The 24,419-nt window shown below is 32.6% G+C and overlaps 1 protein-coding gene across 2 annotated transcripts in view; it reads left to right on the forward strand.

Annotated features, from left to right (window-relative positions):
• The first annotated feature begins 2,204 nt into the window (after nucleotides 1–2,204).
• LOC111059026 (phosphatidylinositol 3-kinase catalytic subunit type 3) overlaps nucleotides 2,205–24,419 on the forward strand; it is a 33,030-nt gene continuing 10,815 nt past the window's right edge. Inside the window, exons 1-15 of one of the 2 annotated variants that reach the window (XM_039443688.1) lie at nucleotides 2,205–2,539; nucleotides 3,421–3,615; nucleotides 5,550–5,706; nucleotides 6,605–6,718; nucleotides 7,505–7,663; nucleotides 8,986–9,081; nucleotides 10,256–10,453; nucleotides 11,092–11,277; nucleotides 12,494–12,660; nucleotides 15,133–15,270; nucleotides 16,035–16,137; nucleotides 16,603–16,731; nucleotides 17,066–17,187; nucleotides 19,165–19,379; nucleotides 20,000–20,149. In XM_039443688.1, the coding sequence (XP_039299622.1) occupies nucleotides 2,469–2,539; nucleotides 3,421–3,615; nucleotides 5,550–5,706; nucleotides 6,605–6,718; nucleotides 7,505–7,663; nucleotides 8,986–9,081; nucleotides 10,256–10,453; nucleotides 11,092–11,277; nucleotides 12,494–12,660; nucleotides 15,133–15,270; nucleotides 16,035–16,137; nucleotides 16,603–16,731; nucleotides 17,066–17,187; nucleotides 19,165–19,379; nucleotides 20,000–20,149 (2,200 nt within the window). In that variant the 5' untranslated portion in view covers nucleotides 2,205–2,468. The remainder of the gene's footprint in view (nucleotides 2,540–3,420; nucleotides 3,616–5,549; nucleotides 5,707–6,604; nucleotides 6,719–7,504; nucleotides 7,664–8,985; nucleotides 9,082–10,255; nucleotides 10,454–11,091; nucleotides 11,278–12,493; nucleotides 12,661–15,132; nucleotides 15,271–16,034; nucleotides 16,138–16,602; nucleotides 16,732–17,065; nucleotides 17,188–19,164; nucleotides 19,380–19,999; nucleotides 20,150–24,419) is intronic. The other variant, XM_039443692.1, reaches the window with a different exon arrangement.

The raw sequence follows: 24,419 nt of genomic DNA on the forward strand, positions 1-24,419 counted from the left end.
GTTGGAAAAGAAATCATTGCCTCCCAAAAACTTAATGATTCCACACGTTTAAGGCTGTGCAAAGGCTAAAAATAAACTTTCTACTCGTGATATTTTGCAAAGTTTTTCGATTTGTATATCATCAAGCTATCAAAATGGAAAATTTTTTTCAGGAAAACATTTTTTTTTCGATCATTACTTTTTGAGATATGAGCGCCTGAAGTTTAAATTTTTGGGACAGAACATTTCAAATTCGGTAAGAGATAAATCCATGAGATTTAGAGGATAGATTCTTCATGGTATTATTCTAGTAAAACAAAAATTTTCTGAAAACATCAATTTTTAAGATAGTTATTCAATTTTTTTTTTTTGGAGAAGGGTTCTTTTCCAAAATTATTTCTTTAATATACGAATCTTCTCTATTCAAGTGATAATAATGTGAAATATCTGTTCTATTTTTTGTTTTGAAGCATCTAAATTTGAAAATTTACTTTGTGAACATATTAGTGGTCTGAAAATTTTGCGAAGTGAAGAGCTACAAGACTTAACCTATTTCGGACTATGTGTAACCATATCTAAATTGGGGGAGAGGAATAGCTCAAGGTTACCTTATTTTTCCTCTCCCTATCATTTATATGATGTATACTTATTATATCAATCAATAAAGAATAAAGAATTTACCAAAAAAACTCAACTAAAAGTTATTTTTAGTAAAGTGAATAACTATCTTGAAAATTGATATTTTCAGAAAATTTTTGTTTTACTAGATCAACAATACCATGAAGAATCTATCCTCTAAATCTCATGGATTTATCTCTTACCGAATTTGAAATGTTCTGTCCCAAAAATTTAAACTTTAGGCGCTCATATCTCAAAAAGTAATGATCAGAAAAAAATGTTTTCATGAGAAAACTTTTTCATTTTGATAGCTTAATTATATACAAATCGAAAAACTTTGAAAAATATGACGTTTCTACTCGTCATATTATTTTTAGCCTTTGCACAGCCCTAATGATTTACACACCACGAGATGAGAACGAACTAATGATATTTTGGACCATCCTGCGCAATCTCATGACCTAGAGACCACAGATTACTTGGGGACAAACTATGCGAACGTCTTAGATGCGCTGTATTTTTTCGCTTGTTAGTCGGATGCATTGTCCCTTATGGAGTAAACTATACGGCCTCCATAAGAATCCATGAATTCTGAAGACGCGCAAAATAAATTAAGCGCGTCTAAGACACCCGTATAGTTGGGGCCTTACTATCTCTTCACCTACCTGAAGCTGCTCATAAATGAAAAACTTTTTTTCAGCGATGAGCAGGTGAATAAGGAACACTGGAGGTGACTAAGGAAAACTGGTGCTGGGTACAGTGACTAATGATTATATAGCCTTTGTAGTGCTGGGAAAGTAGATTTATTTGACATATCTCGCAAAATATCCTGTTGTATCGACAGCTCTCGACTTTATGGCCTCTATACAGTCTCGAGGAATCAGAAACCTGTTATATTCAAAAAGGGCGAATGATTGAGTCAATATAATTGGCTACGAACTTGATCTGTAGAATGGTTTCTGAAAAATGTAAACATGTTCAATATTTTCATGCATATATTTTAGATTTTTCAAGATAATTTGTCATTCGTTCAGAAGTTGTCAGAAAAAACTCAAGTGCAAAACCAGAAACAACTGATACAAGTACTAATATAATAGCTATCTTTTCTCTATGGAAAACCCAATCTTTTCTTTCACCTACCTACCATCAAAAATATATCTATGAGTTATGGGGGTTCACTTCTTTCATGACATTAAATATGATGAAAGACTCACTCTCACAATACTATAGTACTCATAATTCCATACTTTACAGTTTTTAAAGGTTACTTCCATGAAGATAAATAAATTACTCCAATCGTTTGAAATTATTTCAACTTGAATGAACTAACTAACTAACTTGAACTATTGGTTCATAATCCAATAAGTTTGTTATTTCACAATGGTACTGTTGACATTTTAATTAACAATCATTTATCTAGACCTACCGTTAATCAATTAAATATAATTAATTGATCGTAGTTTTTAATAAATACGTTAATTCAAGTCTCCCGCTCACTCAACTCGATCCTCAGATTTATCGATCAACACCGACTATTTACTTGATACCAAATACTGTACAACAAACATCGAACTACTCGACTTCTTGAAATCGATGATTTTCTTATCAATCGTGCGTGATATTGGTGCGTGGTTGATACAGGCCTATGTCATTTTTTTAGAGAAATTATTATTTAAATTTGTATTTGATCTTGTTGTTGTAGAGTACTAGTTCATTGATTTTAAATGTGTCTTAATTTTTACATTGCTCCAATTATTTGAGAGTAATGTTTTGTTGCAATATGTTGCATACAAAAAATAACCTACATAACTTAACCTCAAATATATTTGTTTTGTCTTTGTAATACTTTATTAAATTATTTAAGAATCATAATGACTTCCCCAGATAATACTTTCTACTTTGTATATAGCTCATCTTTGGACGTAAAGATACAAATAAAAATGTGAGTAAGTTATTAGTTTGCAATGTTATTTTTTGTTAAGCTTATTGTAGGCTAAATCAAAACATAATATTGGTCTCAGGTTTTATATTTGTTTTTTATTTACAAATAAAATACACCAATCAAATTCTCATATACTTTTTATGCTATATAATTTTATTATTATCAAGCTTCAAGTTAGTGATACATATAAGATTCTAATACATAATAAACTAAATAAAAATGATTAGGTTATAGGTATTTGCATTAATTTAATGACATTATTTAGTATAATTTACATCTTTCACTCTACAGTGTTAATACGAATTAGATATGTGTTTTACGTAGATCAATGTGTCTAAAAGCTTTTGTTTAGCACATTGAAAAATGAATATTTAGTGAAACTTTGATATTCTCCCCAAAAATTTACTCTGAATCATATCAAGTTTACTGAAATGAGTAATGCTTCATATACAATAACTATAGGCGTGTTTTCAAAAAGTTAGTCAGTGTTTCACATTAATATCAGTAGATTGAGAAGAATTACCAGTGCTGGTCTTTACATTTCAGAGAGGTAGGCCCTATCTACCTATCTCTCTTTCTTGAGGTAGGCCTATTAAACCATTTAACGTTTTTAGGAAAATATCCTACACTCTGCATATGGAGAAACAATAATTTTTAGTGCAAGTAGACTATACTGTAAATTTGCAAAAAAAAATCATAATGCTAAAATGAGTTGGCTGTGCTATTTCATAATCCTTAGATTGAGCAAAAGATACTCTACTACTGATATTAAGATCTAGTAGTTAAGATCTAGGCCTATAAGTCTATCGTTATTATTGTGGGTTTGAGTTACTATAACCTAATAAAAACAATAATCCAATTTGTTTTGAAACTTTTTGCAGAGGTACATTGGAAGGAGTCAGTTGGAGATATGAGTATGATAAAATGCTTGAAGATGAAATGCTCAAGCATTCCGGCTTATATCAACCTCAAAAAAATAAAGCAGACCTAATGGTCATTACTCAGGTCTTTTCTGATGGACGTCCAATTTCGTTACCTGTTTCAACCAGTTACAAGTCGTTCACTAATCGATGGAAGTGAGTAACTAAGCTGTTAAATCGTTCAGAAATAATCTTATTTTATACATAGGCCTATTCTTGTTCCTCCTTAAATTCATTATTTTTCAAACTACTGTAGTTACTGAAATATAACATTTTTACAATAATTTAAGATTTGTTAAAATTTCAATTTTATAATTTCAACAAAATGATCTATGGTAAAAACAATGTTTGAATTTTCAGAAAACTAAAAATTGATGTTTGACCAAAAATCTCTGAAAAAAGTTTATGAATTCCATGTCATTTCATTTGCATTGTTTATGCATTGCGAATTTATTATTTAGCTTTTATTTTACTGTATTCGTATTAAATCTTCATAAATTATTATTCTTCGGAATTTTTACTAAATTTGTATTCCTTTCAAAATGTCTTGAAAAATATCAATAATGTATACTACTATTTAATTACTATGAGGGTCATTGTTTTCAACATCCGATCACAAGACACAGACAAGCGGTAGGGGGTGATTTTCACAGAGCTGAACAGCTTGTCATCCCCACCAAACGCTCTCTGATCGGTGCGGCCAGACCATCAATAATTGTTCTAGAGTTATAGACCCCGAAACATGACCGAGTCACTTGAGCCTCCCGGCAATTGCTAGTTATTCGTTTTTCAAGCATAAATCTTACGTAGAACTATCCAAGTTCACCCAGGAAGCTTTATGAATGCGTGAATGGTTTCGGAAAATTAACGACGTCAGTTGAAATGACGTCCGGAATCGTTGTGATCCATGTCAACTCGGCCTCACAGTGCTGGTGCAACCAAGCGGCTTCCCCAGCAAATCAAATGCGATAATTTCTATCACTCATCATACCTCAATTCCTCCTTCTACATCCATGACCAGTTTACAGGATAGATGGCGTCAAAAAAAGCAAAATGGCAGGATAAACTTTACTGTCCTTGTGCGCATCAAAATATTCTTTCACTGAGTAGAATGGATTCCTCTTCAGCCAGATCTCAACTTGTTTTCTAAAAGCAATAAGCCCTGCAGGTTGTCACACTGACAGGTAGGTCGTTGTACTCAGGCGCAGTGCAAAGATAGGGAAAGAGTCAATTGTGGCTCTTGTTGGTTCTGCAGCGTGTTATTTCAATTTCAAGTCTCCTCCTTGTGATATGTGCATGGAGATCAGCTCTCATCATATGAATGTCCTTGGTGTTCTTGACATGCAGCAAACTGGACAGTATATACTGGTTGAAGACCGTAAGGATGCCCAGCTCAACAAAGATTGGCCTACAGTACTCATGATACCCCACTCGAAGTGCTTTCTTCTGGTGCATCAGCACACTCCTGCAACTCGCCGCAGGCACCCACACAGCAGCAATCCATACAAAAGATGGAAATGGAAAAGGGTGAAGTACACCGTCACCAAATCATTTTTGCTGAGGAGGGCTCTGAGTCTACGCAGTAAGTAGACTGCCTGTGCCAGCATCATGCAAAATCCAACGATTTGGCCTGCCCATGTTAACTTTGAATCAAAAACAGATCCCAGGAGTCTTACTGGTAATTTATAAGCTGCTCTCAGCAAATACTAACCTGACTTGGCCACTAGTTAATTCTTTTTCTCCAAACTCAAGACATGACATGAGGGCAGAGCTTGCCTACTAACGAAGAGCTCCAAAATAACGTCATAGCCCACTTGAACTCATTTGGTGGTAGCATTTTATGAAGAGGATGTTTTGGTAGGCTGGTCACTGGTATGAAAAATGCCTCAACCTTCACGGCAATTATGTTGAAGAATAATCATAAGTGTAAGTAACTTTCAGTGAAAGAATTATTATTTTATATACATTCGTCTTCTGTTTATGGCCAATCTGAGGTTGAAAAAAATGACCCTCGTATTAAAACAGAGGAAATGTTTCATTACAATGTTATGACTCTCTTTGAATTCATCCTATTTGAAATTGTTTAACAGTTGGAGTGAATGGGTGACATTGCCATTAATGTTTAGTGATCTTCCTCGAAATGCTCTTCTCTGTCTAACGATATACGACTGCATCGGCCCGTCAAATATGAAACCTGTTGGGGGAACAACAATATCATTGTTTGGCAAGCATGGTGTTTTCAGACAGGTCAGTACAAGATAACATATCGCATTATCTGAAATAAAATTACATGACCTGTATTTATAAATTAAATTCAATTCAATGTGGAAAGTAAATATAAATTCTCCAATATAGAAGTGCAGAAAACCTACTATTAATTGAAATATTTCCAAATATTCCAGTAGGCCTACAGCTGATGATGTGTTGGTATCAACACGAAACTGAAACCCTGTTATTTATTTATTTAATTCAATCATTCAGAACTATACAACTTACAGAAAATTTCCACAGGCTAACTTATGCCCAAAACGGTTCCAATCCTAATTTATACAACAGTTATCAAATAAATAAAAGTGGAATTCAAAAAAATAAGTGTTTTTCAACTAAAATATTTTCCATAGTATTTATTGTATAGCATCAATACAGTAACAAGTCCTGAACTTTCCTTTTTCATAATTCCGATAGATAGTACATGTCTTGTAACTATTACCATTTATACAAAGATTCCGTTTTCAATGCCAAGAACTATATTCATTGTCAATTGCAACCTTAGAAGTCAGAATAAATATTTGATGAAAGTCAAGCAGTTAGAAGAAAATATTGAACCACTTATTATGGTGATATGTATTACTATTGCATTCATTCGAACTATTTATTGTGTTATGATTCAAATTTTTCACTTATCAAAGTGTATTGAATTGATATAAATCAATTTAAAGAGTTTTCAGCTTCAGTAGAGACTATTTAATGATGTCAAAAACAACGGAAGACTGTTTAACGGAAAAATCGTCAGTACAGTAAAACTACATTAGATTATCTACTGGTTGATGATTTATGACGTACACTGCGGTCTGCGGTCTAGAAGAATGAAATGTGAAAACCTCTCATATGAAAATAGCTGTAACAAGTAAGCATTTGGTTACAGGGCATGATGGATCTTCAGGTTTGGCGAAATCAAGTGGCTGACGGCAGTCCCAATACCAAGACTCCTGGAAAGCATAGAGATGAGGGCAAAAATCGAATGCAACATCTTTCTAAAGTGAGACTTTTTCTATTAATCGATCTCTGATATTTTCAAAATCACCATACAGAAGTTGAATAGTTCCAATCAAGTTTATCTCGTAGAGAGTTACTGGGAAGGATACTTTGAATATTCTTTCCTAAAAATGGACATTGATATGTCCAAAGCTCCGCCAATTTATGTAGATGCATAGCAATGTTATTTATAGTTATTCTAAATTGCTTTTCTCATAACATATCCAGTTTATCAATTATTTTCTTAGTTTATATTAAGTTATGTAATATTTCTAAAACTTCGTTGTTTTGTGACCTATTGTATATAATTATAAGTGTATAAGCCAGTATATATTGTAATCTAATAAAGTACTCAATCAATCTATGTGAAACATATGAATAAATTACGTGTGCAAATGTACAAATATCAATAAATTGTAGATTTCACAAATTATCTATTCCTAGAATGGGAGCGTTCATCTATTTAGAAATTTAGTTTGAGCAGTTAACAATAACGTTTTCTCTTTGCATTTTTTAGTTATTTCAATTAATATTTCATTTTACTGATAAATAGAGGAGCATTCAACTGTGTTCTTGTTGAATATATCCATGGTGAAAATGTGATAAGGAGAATAATCTAAAAACAGCAATCAATTATGATCAGTAAATGGACTTGGACAGAAAATTGTGCTTCTGTCGAAACTTAATTTGTTGATTTGAGAACTTGAGTTATCGATTTATGCTTATCAATTGTCAGAAAACTTTCAACTTTAGTGCAAAGCTAATTTAATGTATCAACTTTGATTTGCAGCTTACAAAGAAGCACAGAAACGGGCAAATGCCGAGAATCGACTGGTTAGACAGGTTGACATTTCGGGAAATTGAAGTCATTTATGAGTTGGAGAAGAGAACATCGAACTATCTCTACTTGATGGTTGAGTTTCCTCAGGTCATTATGAAAGGCATTTTGGTAAGAAAACAGTTTTTATTTTCACTTTATAAATAATAATAATTTATGTTTAAACCATCATCATTAATTTGTCATATTCAATTTAATATCAAGGAAGCTCTAGAATACGAGTATATTTTTGTTAATCAACCGTAGAGGTAGTCATAATCAACAATTCGGATAAGAAACGGTTTATTAAACATCAATAATTCAACTGGCAATAATTCAAGGCAAAGATAACTATCAAAGCAGTAATCAAATAAAACTAATTTCTCAGCTGAATTACAGAAAAACAATTCATAGAATTGTTTAGATAAACTGGATTACATCTATCAATACTGCATTTCACACCATCTGAGAACTAATATGGCTCTTTCCATGTCATGTAAAACAACTGTCGAATTCATCCCGTCATCAGCATTTTGTTTATCGCTTTGTAGTTGAGTGTATTAAAAGTAAAATGCACAACCTCATGATCCATATTTCTGTAAATACAATAATGTCTTACTAATGTATTGAAGGCAGCATAGAAATTTATCAAATATCTATCTCAACTACAAATAATGTAATAACCATTAATAGAACACTATATCTGCAGCATCGCATCCTAATGAGAAAAATTATAGTTTTGAGGTTGTCATCCATTTAATCAGTTGTGCGGATTACAGTTCCATATAATTTATTGTTTCAAATTGTTTCTATTTTCTCTTGTGCATTGCACAGTGCATTATTGTTATAGTCAACGAGTTTTAGAATTATACTTTCATGGACGTGAAAATAACGTTTATTAAGGTTATTTAGATATTTTTTCTATTTCAATCTCTGGTATTTTTCGATGTTGATATTTCGAGATGCGATGTGATAAATTGAGATAAAAAATTATATGATTTAGTGAAGTCGATCACTAATAATATAGAACGAACTATTAGTTGGATTCTTATTTTGATTTGATTTATTGATTCGTTGAGTTGAGTTTAAAAGTCACTCAAATAGTCTACATTAATCTGTAGTTTTGTTCCTTTGAAGTCTGAAACATCAACATGTTCAGTAAATTTTTTAGAGTAAAATGAGTGAGTAAATTTAATGAAAATTCTATTACAAAGTTTCAAAAACGTTTAACAAGACAGTATGCTAAACTTCTCAAATGTCCAGGTAATAAAAGATTCAATGTTTTTATTAGAAACAATTGAAATAATAACGTGGTAGAAGCTGTTCCACGTTAAATTTACTAAGGATGTTCTTGCGCCAACTACAGGATTTTATAATATTATGAACACAATATTATAATTTATTTCTGTTAACGATGTTTGTTTTTATCTTAAAAATATGTTTTTTATTTGCAGCACTCTGTAGTATGCTATGAACAAGATGGAGATGAAGCCTATCCGGTTAGGTCTCAAGCTGATATTGTAACAATCCCGGATCCAGAAGTTTTACAGGTAGGCCACATAAATAAGATTTGCAATGTTTGTGAGTTGTCTAGTTTGATTTATTTGGCTGATATAGCCTATTTGCAGTAAGCACGTAAGTAGAGGAGATTTTGAAAGCGCTTTTGGCGGAAACTGTGTGCAAAAAATGGCAAAAAAGGAAAATTTTGAGCATTCAACAGCGGAAAGAATACGAAATTTGCAATAAAAATGTCAGTTACGAGATATGCGTTCCTCATTGTTGTAGAAATAACGGCGATGTTAGTGAGTGAATTATTTTGCATTTACTATTTTCAGACTTGGAATTCGGTTGCATAGAATAAATACTGGTGAATAACCAAAAACCTTAAATTTTTCATTCACTTATTTGCAGACTCTATGCCTATGTGTTGATTATACTTTTAGAATTTCTATCCTTCTATGTCAGTTGTGATTTGTAAATCAACGCGCAAAATGTTATGCCGTCAATCAAATTGATCTTTTTTATCAGCCATTTAGATTCGAATTAGTGGAATATGCTAATAACTTGATAACTTCAATTGAAATTTATAATAGCTCTTAATAAAATTATTAAAAAAAATTCTCTCACTTCAATTATTTTTTTTAATGATAATGCAACAACCAATAAACAGACGAAGCAGCCACTGGAAATTCATTTTATACCGACTTTTATCAATTGGAGTCTATTTAAAGGTTGAGCTTCTACATTATTTTTTCCAAAAATGGATAACCATTTATCCATTCGATAGAAGACAATACGGCAAATGCTCTCAGAAAATCCTTAGGACTCGACTTTACATATTACAAGTATTTTATTCAGCAAAATAATATTTATCTGTGTTCTTTCTAGCTTGTTGACTGATCTCTATGTGTTATCTATCTGTTGTATCTTTGAAAAAAAAATATATCTTAGTTTCTTAAAATGTATATATTCAGGGCTACTCAATTTCTTATTTGTAAAATTTCAAATTTTCAAATTCAAAAATTAGTTTATTTCGCACAAAATATTATTTCAAGTTTAAGAATAAATTTATTCATAAAAATTGTTTAACTTGAAAATGATGTGAACATCGAAACTAGTTGTTTTAATTTGTTATTTTATATTAAAACTTTCTCAAAAAGGGTACTATGATGTTATTCTACAAATATATCTTAATATGTTTTAATTTTTGTTTGAAATAATCAGGATAATCTAGTAGAGGATAAAAATCACAAACTCGCGCGTAGTCTGCGAAGCGGCGATTCAGATAAAGATGCGAAGCCGAATGCAACGGTGAGGGATGTGCTGAACACCATTGTGGCCTACCCTCCAACCAAGCCGCTCACAACTGAAGAACAGGATTTGGTTTGGAAATTCAGGTTCTACCTCAGCAATCAGAAAAAGGTAAAATCAGTCGTTATTCCTGCACACAACACTCCAATTTTATCCTTCATCTTGCTATCGTTTTATAAAATACTCATGTTATGCAACTTATAACACTTGATGTTACTCACTTTATCATCTACTCACTTTAATTTACTTTTTTGTTATTGTTAAAAGTTTACTGTTTTGTCTATTTGTCAAATCACCTTTTCTAGGCGGTAATCGGTTCTATACAACTATTTTTAATGCTTTCTAGCTGCAAACTAAACCTATATAATGAAAACGGTAAGCTACAAGAATTCAAGTTATTTTGTATAATGCTCTATGTAGAAACTTCCTGTTCTATCTCTATCAAAAAACCCTCCTTCACATTTACATCAAAATCAGCTCCTTGAACAAACATGTCCTACAACTCTTCATTGGTTCTCAATGCAAACTTTTTAGATATTTGTTTAACAATTCAACTTATCGTTACAAGCTGCTAGGTTTTAATTAATCGATTTTAACAATTTTTTGACAACAACAGAAGTAATAAAACATTAGACGACTGAGTCATCAAAAAATAAATGTTTGTTATATGTTTTCTAATATTGTTCAATACCCACCCTTTCCAAATACCTGATGCTTCACATTTCAAAAACAAGGGACCTACTTTGCAGGCGCTTATCAAGTTCTTGAAGTGTGTGAATTGGAATTTGAGCGGCGAGGCCCAACAAGCCGTCGATATGATGGAGAAATGGGCTCCGATGGATGTAGAGGATTCTCTGGAATTGCTCAGTCCCGCTTTCACTCATGCCACGGTTCGTCGTTATGCGATCTCTCGTCTGCAGCAGGCTCCTGATGAGGTATGCTGTCGGGTGTTAATTATATGTGCGGTACCTCAAAAGTGCGAGTATTTCAACTTTTCATTATTTGTGTTTATTATCTAAAATTATCAAAACATTTCAAATAATATTAACATATTATCATTTAAAAGGCAAAATCTAACCTCTATGAACTTTTATTTTACGTTTAAACCCCAATTGAATAGAATCTTTTAGGTTATGGTCGAGCTCATACACTCGACAATTTGAGATCTCGCAGATTTGAGGCACTCCCTCCACTTCAAAAGAAAAACCACTGCTTTTTCAAAATCACTCGTAAACTAAGTCGCTCTTACGAAAACTTAATAATTTTCAATTTTTTCTGAGCATGAAAACAGCATTCATTCAAATATTTATTTAATTGAAATATCTTAATTAATTCGTGTTTGGAAACGAATGTTGACTTACTTAATGTTGAACCCAACTGCAGACGTATATACTTTATATAATAAGTATATATGTTATAGGCTACAGAAAACACTAAATTTGAGTTTATTTTTAATTTTTGGCTAATTAAAATATTTTCAAAGAACACAAAAAATGCAAAATGGACCGCTAAACTTTGATTTGGCTTATAAATTGGTCCAATATAAATGTTTCATTAGTCTCATTAGATTTGCAAGTTTTTTAATCCATAAGGTTGGAAGCCAAATATTTTTAACCTGACTGAAGGTATTAAATGCTTCTTGAGTAAAATTCGTAATCTAGCAAAAACACTTGAAGTATTGAAAAAACTATACAAAACACTAGGGTTTAGAAGGAATTTTAATGATTATCTACATGAATTGAATAAATTCAATTCTATATGAAAAATACAGAGAAATGAAGTGAGGCACTGCCAACCATGCGTGCAATAATACTCACAAAATTTTCCTATAAGCCTACTATTTACTCATATTGTACCATGTACAATAATATGTAAGTGTGTAGCGAATATTTCACCTACATTGTTGGAGTTGTGAATTTTTTCTCTTTCTTCAACACTCACTTTCTTTTTTCAACTCTTTGCTCCTACACTGATAATCCAAGGACATTCTTGTGATGTGCCGAAAATAGTTGAGATATATTTTCAGTTGTATTGTGTAGTTTCATTTAGAGTTTGACGAGTTGTGTGTTGAAGTTGCTAATAAATTATGCCTACTTATTGATGAATTCTAATCTCTTTCAATTTTTGAGTGAACAATCATTTCTGTTTTAGGACCTGTTATTGTATCTACTTCAGTTAGTTCAAGCTTTAAAGTATGAAAACTTTGATGACATAAATAAAGCCTTCAATAGTATTTCAATTTCACAAACTGCTGTATTATTGACCGAAGCAAGTATCGATATAAGAGACTCTGGGTCAGATAAACTCATGGGAAACAGGTAAGAGAAGTTTTTCTTGAAACTATTAAGAATTTATACAAAGTGCTAGTTTTCCTTTTTCATTTTTTCTCTAATTCACTTGAGACCATTATCTTCTAGTAGGTTATGTAGCATTTATCAAATTTAAAGCTCTTAATCCATCCGATGTAAGTTGTTCTTTATTGAAATATCTGCAATATGATACTATTTTAATTCTTCATACAACGAAATACATTCAATTAACTGAATAGAATAGAATATCTTTATTAGCCTCAATAGTACATCACAATTTGACATATAGGCCAGTCAACACAATACAATACAGCACAATAAAAACACACGGTCAATAAAACACTGCAATAAACAGTCACAGTAGTACATTGGATTGAAATTCAAATATACATTACATACAGTTCATAATATACAATAACACACATCATTCAAAAATATACATTATTTCTAATTCATTTCAAAATCCCTTGGATATAATTTTTTCTCCATATATTCTTTGACGGAGTAGAAGGGATTTATCTAAGAGAAATTTCTAAACACATTTCTAAACCTTTTGTAATCAAGTTGTCTTATTTCCAAGGGCAGTCTATTCATAATTTTGATTGCGGCATTAGTGGGGCTTTGATCTGTCTTGTGGAGTCTGCTTCTTGTTACATTCAAAGATTGACTTGTTCGTGTATTATGTGTGTGTGTGTGTGTAGCACTTCTCAACTCCATTTTATCGGGATTAGCTTTCAAGAACAGTGAACATTGTAATATGTATAATGATAAGAGTGTTGATATACGCAATCCCTTGAAAATTTCTCTACAATGTTCAAGAAATGGAGCTTTGGCAATGACTCTGACAGCTTTTTTTTCTGCAACAAAAATATATCATGCGCTTGTGCTGCACAACCCCAGACTATTAGGCCATATTGGATATGCGATGAAAAATGCCAAAATAGGCCTGAAGAATGCCATCCTGGTCCAGCTCACCACAAAGACGTTTGAGGGCAAATACACTGCTGCTCAACTTATTTTTCAGACTGGCAATGTGATGGGTCCAAGTTGAAGTAGGGTCTACAATGATTCCCAAAAATTTATGAGCCTTATTATTTGTTCTATTGGAAGCAGATCTACTTTTAAGCCCAAAAGTGATTGTTGTTGTTTTATCTGCATTGAGAAACTGCTCATTAGCATTCAACCAAGTTTGAACTACCTTCAAATTAGATTCAGAAAGTGCCACAGCCTGAGTGTCACCTGAATGCCTATTGAGAACTGTGTTGTCATCTACATATAAGACTATTTTCGATGGGACATTGATGCTCAAATCATCAATCATAATAAGAAAGAGCAAAGGACCCAGGACCGAGCCCTGAGGTTCTCCACACTTAACAGACAAAGCACCCGAGCTTTTACCATCCACACATACATATATTGAGTTCTGCCCTGCAAATAGCTAGAGAATAACTCCAGTGCTAATTCTTCAACCTGTAAGTGCTTCAACTTTGCTAGCAGGATGTCATGTGAAACACATTCAAAGGCTCTACTGAGGTCGCAGAATGATACAGCAGCAGAACATTTCTCCTAAAAACAGTCCAGAATTTCCTCCAACAATTTAATCAGAGCATGGGTGGTTGATAGGCTTTTTCGGAAACCGAACTGAGTCTTACAGAGCAAGTCATTCTCCTCCAAACCTCCAAAAATTTGCAAAATTGCTTCCCAAGCAGAATTTCTATTATTTTCGAAAAAATAGGAACTATAGCAATGTGCCTGAAGTTTGTAATATCCTCATGTTTGTCCTTCTTGAAAACCGGCATTACTTTAGTGATTTTGAGTGTGGTGGGAAATTTCCCTTCCGCAATGACTTTATTTACAAGGCATGTGAACGGGGTTAGAATACAATTATTGATAATATTCTTTATTAGAGCATTGGACAGCCCATAGTGGTCCTCACTATTCTTTGTAGACATATGCTTCACCACTTCCAACATACAATTTTCTGCTACAGGTTTAAATCGGAACTTCTTAATACTTTCAGGAATATTTTTCTTTTCTAATAGTTTATTCGATGTTACTCTATAGTTTTTAACAAGTTTTTTCTTAATTTCTTCAGCTGTATTTACAAAAAAACTATTAGAATTATCAGGAGATATATTTATTTGCGGTAACTCCTCTCTTTTTGTTTTACTTTTATTTACAATGTTCCACAACATTTTTGACTTATTTTCAGAATTTTCTATAATATTTCTGTTTGCTACTTTCTTTGCTTCTCTTATCATTAGTCTATAGGAACTTTTTTCTCTAATATACATATATCTATAATCTAAGTGTGTTTTAGAAAGAAAATACAGTAAGTCCATCCTATTTTTCTGCTCTTTCAGCTCCGGAGTGAACCAATTGTTGCACGTGAACGTGAATAGATTTTATTCATCCAAAATAAACCCAAACCTTGAAATCTGCAATGATTTGAACATTGTTTTTAATGAATTACTTTTTCAGTAGTGAACAAAGCCATGACAGTAGATCAACTCCGATTCAGTATCAGAGCACTTCAATAGACACTAATGATATGCACCTGGCAAGTTTCATCATTCACAGGGCATGCAACAACATGACTCTGGCCAACTACTTCTATTGGTAATTATCACTCCAAAAATTTAATTCTCAATTTGACTGATAATCTGTAACACGATACAAAATCTAGATTTTTACAAATTTGTCTAGGTATAAATATATTGTCTAAATATATTCTTGATATTGATTTATTATTCTGAGATTAGGTATGTGAAATGTGATTGGTACGAATAATAATGTCTTAATAATGAAGTACCTATGATTTCTAATGAATTTTATAAATGATTGGATATACGACCATAAATATATTCCAATATTATCGTTTTTATTGGTGTGGAAATTCCAAAGAGTGTTAGGCTACGTAACCATGTTATGGAGTACATGTTGGACCTACATTTCTCGGACTACATTGTTCGGTGCAAGCAATAATATAAATGCTTGAGATTGAGAAAGAAGAATGGGCCGACAATTTTGGATGACTACTGAACGTCACTGAGACGTCATTTTCAAAGTCTATCTGAAGCGTTCGCCTCTTATGTGGAGTCTTATGGCCGACAATCGGCAAGTGCGAAAACAGCCTTTGGCACAGTACTTGAACTGGATACTAGACCAGCTTTATGTCTACCTAGCTAGCCTAGTGCTAGGAAGCTAATCTAGCTTTTATGTGTTTTTATGAAAGAATATTGAAAATTGGATAATTAACTAATATAGGCTGTTCCCTTCGATTGGAACTGGTTTAAAACCAAACTAACTTACCTGAAGATGATTTTTTAGTCTCGTATATTAAATAAATACAGTATATTGGAACTTGTTATTCCTGTCAACAGGTATTTAATCCTAGAGTGTGAAGATAAGGATGCCGCAAATAAACAAGACTCTTACATGAATGTGCATGACATGTATTTGAAAGTTAAAGAATTGTTTCTAACGGTAAGTATGACTCAGATAACTATCAATATTGAGCATTATTAATAATTAGGTTCAAAAATCCTGATTATTTGCTTGGAATGATGAATTTAATTATTTCAGCACATTGAGCTCTGAGTTAATTCAGCTAATAAAAGCTTTACTAATAACAAAGAAAGAGTTTACATACTTTTTAGCGGGGCTTATAAGCCGTGAAAAGCAACATGGAGGGTTAATCGACCTTATAAGATTTGAGGTTGTTTTTCATAAATTCAATTAATTACAGTAGAAATTTGTATTATTTTCTCAATAATGCTTTCTCATTCAAGACCTCCTCAGTGTTTGTAACGTATTTTATAAATCATACTGAGTTGTACACTACGGTATGTTTTTCTGTTTCTTTAGCACGTAATTTCCTTTAAATCTCTGAATCTCATTTCTGTATTGTGAGAATTTAATTTATCACAAATTTTGAAAACTCTTTTTCAGGCATTGAAAACAGTGAGTGAAGAAGGAAAGTTATTCCATCATTATATTTTGCGACAGCAGACCTTTATAGAGAAGTTAGTCAATGTAATGAAGAGTGTCGCAAGGGAAAGTGGGAATAGGAAGAAAAAGGTATGGATATATTCCAATCTCTCAACTTTTATAACACTTACTATGGATGATTCATATATTATTCTATTCAATTCCAATAATATAGTCGTGTCTGAATTAAATAATTTTAAGAGTACTAATGACTGGTTCTTTATTTAAACATTTAAACAGTATTATTTAAACATTCAAGTACCCCAATCAAAATACGTCATTCTATTCCAGTTTAAACAAGTATTACTCGTCCACGGCGAAATTTTCTGATCGTAACAATCAAACTGAAATTAATCCCATGAGATTATTTTTCATCTTCTTTCATTTTCGATACTTGAAACTTATTGACTAACTTCTGTTTCAGATGGACAAGTTGAAATTTCTGCTAGCAGATACGGAAACATTCAAAATGAATTTCACCAACTTTGAGCCGCTACCCTTCCCTCTAGACCCCAGTATTAAAATAACAGGCATTATTCCTGAAAAGTGAGTAAAATGATCAAGAATTAAAACGCTATTTCTAAACTAATTACACTACTAAAACTTCACAACTTTCGACTGAACTTTTATTACGATGATTTGAATAAATTTTTCAATTGAATTCAAGAACTAAAACTCATTATTTGTATAATCAAACGTAAAAACTAGATTTGTGTCATCAAGTGAGCTTTTTTACAACTGTAGTGTTTCCTTGTTTCTATTAACTAATGTTTTACCGCATTATATCGTATAAAAAAAGTTTTGAAGGCATTGAGTATGCCATAGACTACTTCATACTATTTTCTCTACTCTATAATTATTTTGAAAAAAAGTTGTTAGGCAATCCCTTTTATGTTATTTTTGTTGATCGTCTCTGAAATATGAAATAGATTTCATATATTTCATAGATTTCAAAGATCGTCAATAGAAAATGCATAGATTTATTTATAATTTAGATGAAGTAATAGATTTAACTATTATTGAATGAGTTAATAATACTAGTAGTTCTGTGAACAGTAGACCTCGCGCAGTTATAACGACGTCCCAAACCATAAGCACATCCACACTGATACACTAACTATTTATTTGATCAGATCATGCTTACACAAGATTTAATTATCAAATAACGCTTTCCGGAATTTAGCGCGAGAAAACCAGAAGACATCTAGGAGCCCAGACGAGCTGTTATAAGTTCTTTGCATCCTATTTAATAGTGCATAAAAATTGCATTCAATGAGGCATGCAATTTATAGTCTACACAGCTGCTAATTTTTTACCAAGTTACATTGAGATATTGAATTGCATGCGTCATGGCATGCAATTTATAGTCAACTCGACAGCTGATTTATGATGAATAATTCTATAGTCTGATTTTCACTCCAATATTGACGTATGAAGGAGGCTCCTTTTTCCTTTTATATTATCCTTGAAATGCAAAACTTCCAAAAACCTTGTATATACGTCGACGCGCAATTTAAAAAGGAACATGCCTGTAAAATTTCATGAAAATCTATTACCGCGTTACGCAGTAAATGCGCAACATATAAACATTAAGAGAAATGCCAAACCGTCGACTTGAATCTTAGACCTCACTTCGCTCGGTCAATTATTATTTTTTACAACTATAAGAATGTAAAAGTTTTCTCATAGAATTTAAAAATTTTCATTACCACTGGCCGTTTTAAACATTACCGATTGTCGGCTGAAATTCATCGTTACGGCACCCGGAATGTCCTCCGATTGGCTGAGAATCCAGCAGGTACTGGTGAGAACTTGCCAATCGGAAGGACATTTTATGAGTCGGTCGAGGGCTGACAATCGGTAAGTGTGAGAACGGCCAATCTCGAACCAATCGGAGGATATTTCTGTGTGAAAGTGTGAAAACGACCATTCTGGTTTCAGAATTAATCTCAAAGCAATCGTCTGCATTATTTGAAAGTAGTGTAATCTTTAACCCCTACACATTGAATAGAATTGATATTTTGTCGTATGTAATTCAATTATTTCTATCACTGAGGATATTAATCTTTGATTGAAACAAACTGTTTTAGTTATACTTGATCATCTAAATTTGGACTGATGGTTTCAAAATAATGGCGAGAATACATATTTTAGCGGAAAGGTCAAGTTCAACGTTTCTTCTGTTCTGTGGATCAGAATTTTTAATCAGATTTGTGATCTTTGGTTCAGATATGTGGATCAATAAATGAATACCACATATCAACATTAGTTTTGAGCGGAAATGATCTTAACTGTATTAATTTGTCAAACATTACACTTTATTTGATACAACTTCTTTGGTTTGACACGTATAAGATATGGAATCCAATATATTCAAACTCAGAAGCTACTTCAATTAGAGTATATATGATAACAATAAATCACCATAGTGGTTTATCCATTGTGATATCGACCATTATACTAATACACAATCACTACTAAAATTTGTAATGTGTTAATGGGTGCTTTTGTTTTGTATTGCAGAGCTACACTTTTCAAGTCAGCCATGATGCCATCACGTCTAACGTTCCTTACAACGGAAGGAGAGGAGTATGTGGCAATATTCAAGAATGGAGACGACTTGAGGCAGGACCAACTCGTGCTGCAATTCATCACTCTTATGGATAAGCTCCTGCGCAGTGAGAACCTCGATCTCAAGCTTACACCGTACAGGGTGCTGGCGACTAGCACCAAGACAGGTTGGTACTACCATAGGGAAAAGATAGCATATTATGGCACTACCATAGAGAAAGGATAGTATAAGAAGATATTCCATGGCATAGGTCGTGTATGTTCCAAATTTCAACCCGATTTTCTGTTAACTGAAGCCGATAACTGTCTATTATTACTGTGTTGTTGGGGTGAGAGTATTTTGTGAATTAGGCTCAAGGTTTAATGAGTTGAATTATTAACTTTCAAACCAAAATTTCAAGTACAGAAGTTGGCGTCTAGATCAGATCTAGACCGCTTAAAATGAGTTGTATGGGTATTGGATATCCATAATGTACCAGTACTCAGCCTGATGTACCAGGTCGATTCCTATGTAAATTACAACTGGCAAGAAAGCATATATTTTTCATAATACGGTTTCACATTGTTGTTTTGCACCACCCGGTATTTGGTTAGAAACTCTTCAGGCACTGCTGTAAATTGAACCTCACAATGATGCAAAATAGCTATGAGATGCTATTATTGTATTGAGCTTAGAATTTTTTTGTATTTAACTAAAATCTGGATATTTTTTCGTATTTAAATGTGTGATAGTAAAAGAGATCAACAGTAACTTAAGATATTTCTAATAATGTTCGGGGTTTTGCAGGATTTGTTCAGTTCATTCAGTCACTTCCAATCACTGAAGTTCTTGCAACTGAACACACAATTCAGAATTTCTTCAGGAAACACCATCCCAGTGCCACAGGACCCTACGGCATAACTTCAGAAATTATGGACACCTATGTGAAAAGCTGCGGTAAGTTTTCAATTACCAATCATTTCATATTGTGAACTTTTCAAGGAATGTTCAATGTCATTTTTGAACTATCTGAATATTTTTCATTTGAAATATTCATTTCAACTTGAGTTAAAAATCACTTTTCCCTTCCCAACACTCAATGACCATATTATATTTACTGGAATATATGAATATTAATATACAGTGGAGCTATACTATGATCCAGTTTCACATAATAAATATGGGCTTTCACGATAATTCTATCGTTGACTATATTCTAAATAAGTGAAACATTTAACGCTCCAAAGACCTATCTTGAACCTTCAACTCATACTACTAGTAGTTCTGTGAAAAGTAGACCTCACGCAGTATTCTCTTCCACAAGTACCTGATTGGAACTATAGACCTTATATGGAAATACAGCAATAGACTGGCTTCTCCACACATCTGTGTAATCATTTGTCAGCTGATTTATGATGAATAATTCTATAGTCTGATTTTAACTCTAATATTGGCGTATGAAGGAGGCTCTTTTTTCCTTTTATATTATCCTTGAAATACAAAATTTCCAAAAACCTTGTATATACGTCGACGCGCAATTAAAAAATGAGCATATCTGTCAAATTTCATGAAAATCTATTACCGCGTTACGCAGTAAATGCGCAACATATAAACATTAAGAGAAATGCCAAACCGTCGACTTGAATCTTAGACCTCACTTCGCTCGGTCAATGAATCTTAGACCTCACTTCGCTCGGTCAATAATTTAACTATAGTGAGGTCCACGTTATAATGACAGTATTTGATCAACTTTGGTTTTGCTATCCTTGTCTACTATTCGACAATGCCGGTGGTACTATCCTTTTCCAGGTCCACAACGGTGCCAATTATGTTTTTGACAGTGTAGAAATATGATTAATTAATGCAGAGAATCGGCATCGCTATTCTTCTATCTTTATCCACTGTCATTATAACGTGGACCTCACTATAGATGGTTGTGTTGACCAACAACTTTCGAAGTATCTGAACTTTTTTTGGCAAAACTTTCCAGTTTGAAATTATGTTTCAAACAGCGCACTCAGGTCATAAGAAAAATTTATAACTATTATTAAGCGAAAATCCAAATTAGCATTTGGATTTTGAATAATTGCAATAACTCAGTAATTCTCATCTGGAAAAGTTTATGTTGAATTAATAGTGAATTATGTAGATTCAACTAATGTAGATGGTTTTTAGTGTCTGAAGTATATAATATATATTAGCAAAGCAATCTCCAGTTGCATTCAAGGAGGTTCATATTGCATTGTATCACAGCCTCCTCTGATAAAAAATGTCATGCCAAGAAATGGACAACTCTGGCAAGTAAAGCAATGGTATAGAGGAATAATCTTGTTAGTAAGATTCACTTTCAAGTTTCAGCATTACCTGTAAACTAGTAGTTCTGTGAACAGTAGACCTCACGCAGTTTTCTCATCGACAAGTATCTGATGTCACCTGATCTAGTTGATTCAGTTGAATCATAATTTTACTCTTAAAACTGTTGTTTTCTCCAAGATCAAAAACTCACTTATATACCTAACAAAACTCAGTTCACGTTTGAATTTGTATCCCATATGATAATTTATCCAGTTCCGTGATAATCTTTCAATCTGATAAAAATATTTCTCAACTATTTTAAAATTATTTTTTATTTAATCAAGAATATTATAATTTCTTCAGCATTATTTAGTTCACTTAACCATTTTTTATTTTATTTTCAATCAGCTATTACATTTATTTTTCAAATGTGAGAATATTGATACCGATGGGCACGCATCATGAAAAATATTGAAACCCTACCTTATAGAAATAGACACGCCCAGACATCTGTGTAATACATGCAATGAATAATCAATTCACTTGTTAGCTGATTGATTATTAATAATTCTATCTTCAAAGTAGATTATATATATATATATATATATATATTATATATATATATATATATATATATATATAATATATATATATGAGATTTGACAGGAATATTCCATTTTCAACTGCGCGTCGATGTATACACAAGGTTTTTTTTGAAATTTTGCATTTTAAGGATAATATGAAAAGGAATTCCTCCATACTCTGATATCACTTTATATATTATATATGGTGTATATAAAGTGATATCAGAGTATGGAGGAATTCCTTTTCATATTATCCTTAAAATGCAAAATTTCAAAAAAAACCTTGTGTATACATCGACGCGCAGTTGAAAATGGAATATTCCTGTCAAATCTCATCGAATTCTATCAACACGTTTGGCCGTAATCGCGTTACATACAGACAGACAAAAGAAAATCAGAGTTAAAACATAGACCTCACTACGTTCGGTCAATAACGCCAGTGCTTCTTCCCTCTCAACCAGTACTGTCTATAGAATTATTCAAATCAATCAACTGTCAGCTGGCTAGATTGTGTTGCATGCAATCAATAACGCAATTATTCTTCAATTATTTCTCTTAACTTTTTACTGCTTTCAACACTGTGCAGACCAGTTGACAGCACTACTCCGCAACGTTGTAATTCTTCCTAGTGCATGGCATTCTATTGGAGGAGGCTGTGTATTTTAACCTACAAGGCCCGGTTGCACAACAGCCGGTTAAATTTTAACCGTGATTAATTTCACGAGAACCAATCAGAGCAGTCTTTTAAAAAACGCCTTCTGTGGTTTGTTCTCGTGGAATTAATCACGGTTAAAATGTAACCGGCTGTTGTGCAACCGGCACTAAGTTTTCTTGCTTCTCACTGCAATCAACTCGGGCGGATCAGGTGAATGAACCTAGTTGTGCAATATTGCCATCCAACTGGAGATGTCTGTCACATTACTACAACTTCTTTATCAATGTAGGGTACATTAATATCATCATAAAAATGGGTAAATAATTATTTTCTATTGATACCTTCATTGCTATGCTGCCCTGCAGGTTCCACAGCTAATTGAACTACTTAGGATTCAGGCTTATAGACACTAATTGACACTTAGGCTTTCACAATAGTAATCAATTTATTTATAATCAATTACACAATTAATACTGATATAGTGTTTATTCTAAAAAATAATATCAAATATACTATGTTGTATAGTAGTCAGAATGAACTATAACTATTAGTAGTTATTGAATGTTGCCTTTTATTATACATTATTATATTATGGTGCCTTGGGAAATAAATAGAGGTGCACTGTTGAGTTGGATAAATTTTATACAGGTAGTTGGAAATTATGGAAACAGCTCCATAGTTCTTTTACAAGGATAATTTGACAGTAGGTTACATTGTTTCAAGTTTTTGTTGGGCCAGTTGAACATAGAAGTTAGACATAGCCAAGTCACAATCCACATTGAAGAAACATACAATAAGTTGCACAGGTACAACAAATACAATAGACTATAAATTGACCTGATTGAAATAATCATATAAACAAACTGAAGATCCTATTCGAATTAAAAACCCAATTTTTTCGGTTTTCGATTTTGATCCCCCATTTTGGATCAAACTTCATTCTTTAAATTGGGAAGGTGATCATATGACGATACATAACTTCAAGAGAAAATGAATGGTGGTGAATCACACTAAGATATTATCAAATCATACATAAATGAAAAATAAATTAGTACATAGGAAATCTAGTAAAAATATGAATAAATTTCTAGTCCGGGCGCAAATGTCATTCCATGGTCATTTTTGAGTAATAGCCGTGGAAAATGTCTCAATTTTTTCGATAAGTCTAGCATAAGTATCGTGTTGATGATAAGTCGAAATCACAGGCAAACACCTCGGAAACAAGATGGCCGCCAAAATTTTCAGGGTTTTGCTATATCGCTTGTATTTCAATAACCGTTCAAGATATTCAACCGTTTTTTTAGACGAAAATATTTTTAAAATCTTGAAGGATTCTACCATTTTTGGTTCCGGAGCTACGAATTTTCAAAAAAGGGCTATTTTTTAGGTTTTCAAAATTATGCAAAACTACCACTTCTACCCTATACAAGTTGGGTATTTTTCTAGTATAGATAAAAAACCACACATCACGTGAAAGAACAATTCATTCTGAACTGGATTCCTTAGGAATTTTCGAATTTAGTAGTGGGGGGAGGGGGAATACACCCAAAAATAGAAAATCATGTCCTACAGCCAAAATACAAATTTTTCATTATAATACCTTTTCAAGGCCTTCCTATAAAAAATACATATTTCGGCTGAAATCATCTCACGAGGGTTATTTTCTATGAGAATCACCCGTTAGAAACATTTA

Source organism: Nilaparvata lugens, chromosome 1, assembly GCF_014356525.2.
Source record: "Nilaparvata lugens isolate BPH chromosome 1, ASM1435652v1, whole genome shotgun sequence".
Lineage (NCBI taxonomy): Eukaryota > Metazoa > Arthropoda > Insecta > Hemiptera > Delphacidae > Nilaparvata > Nilaparvata lugens.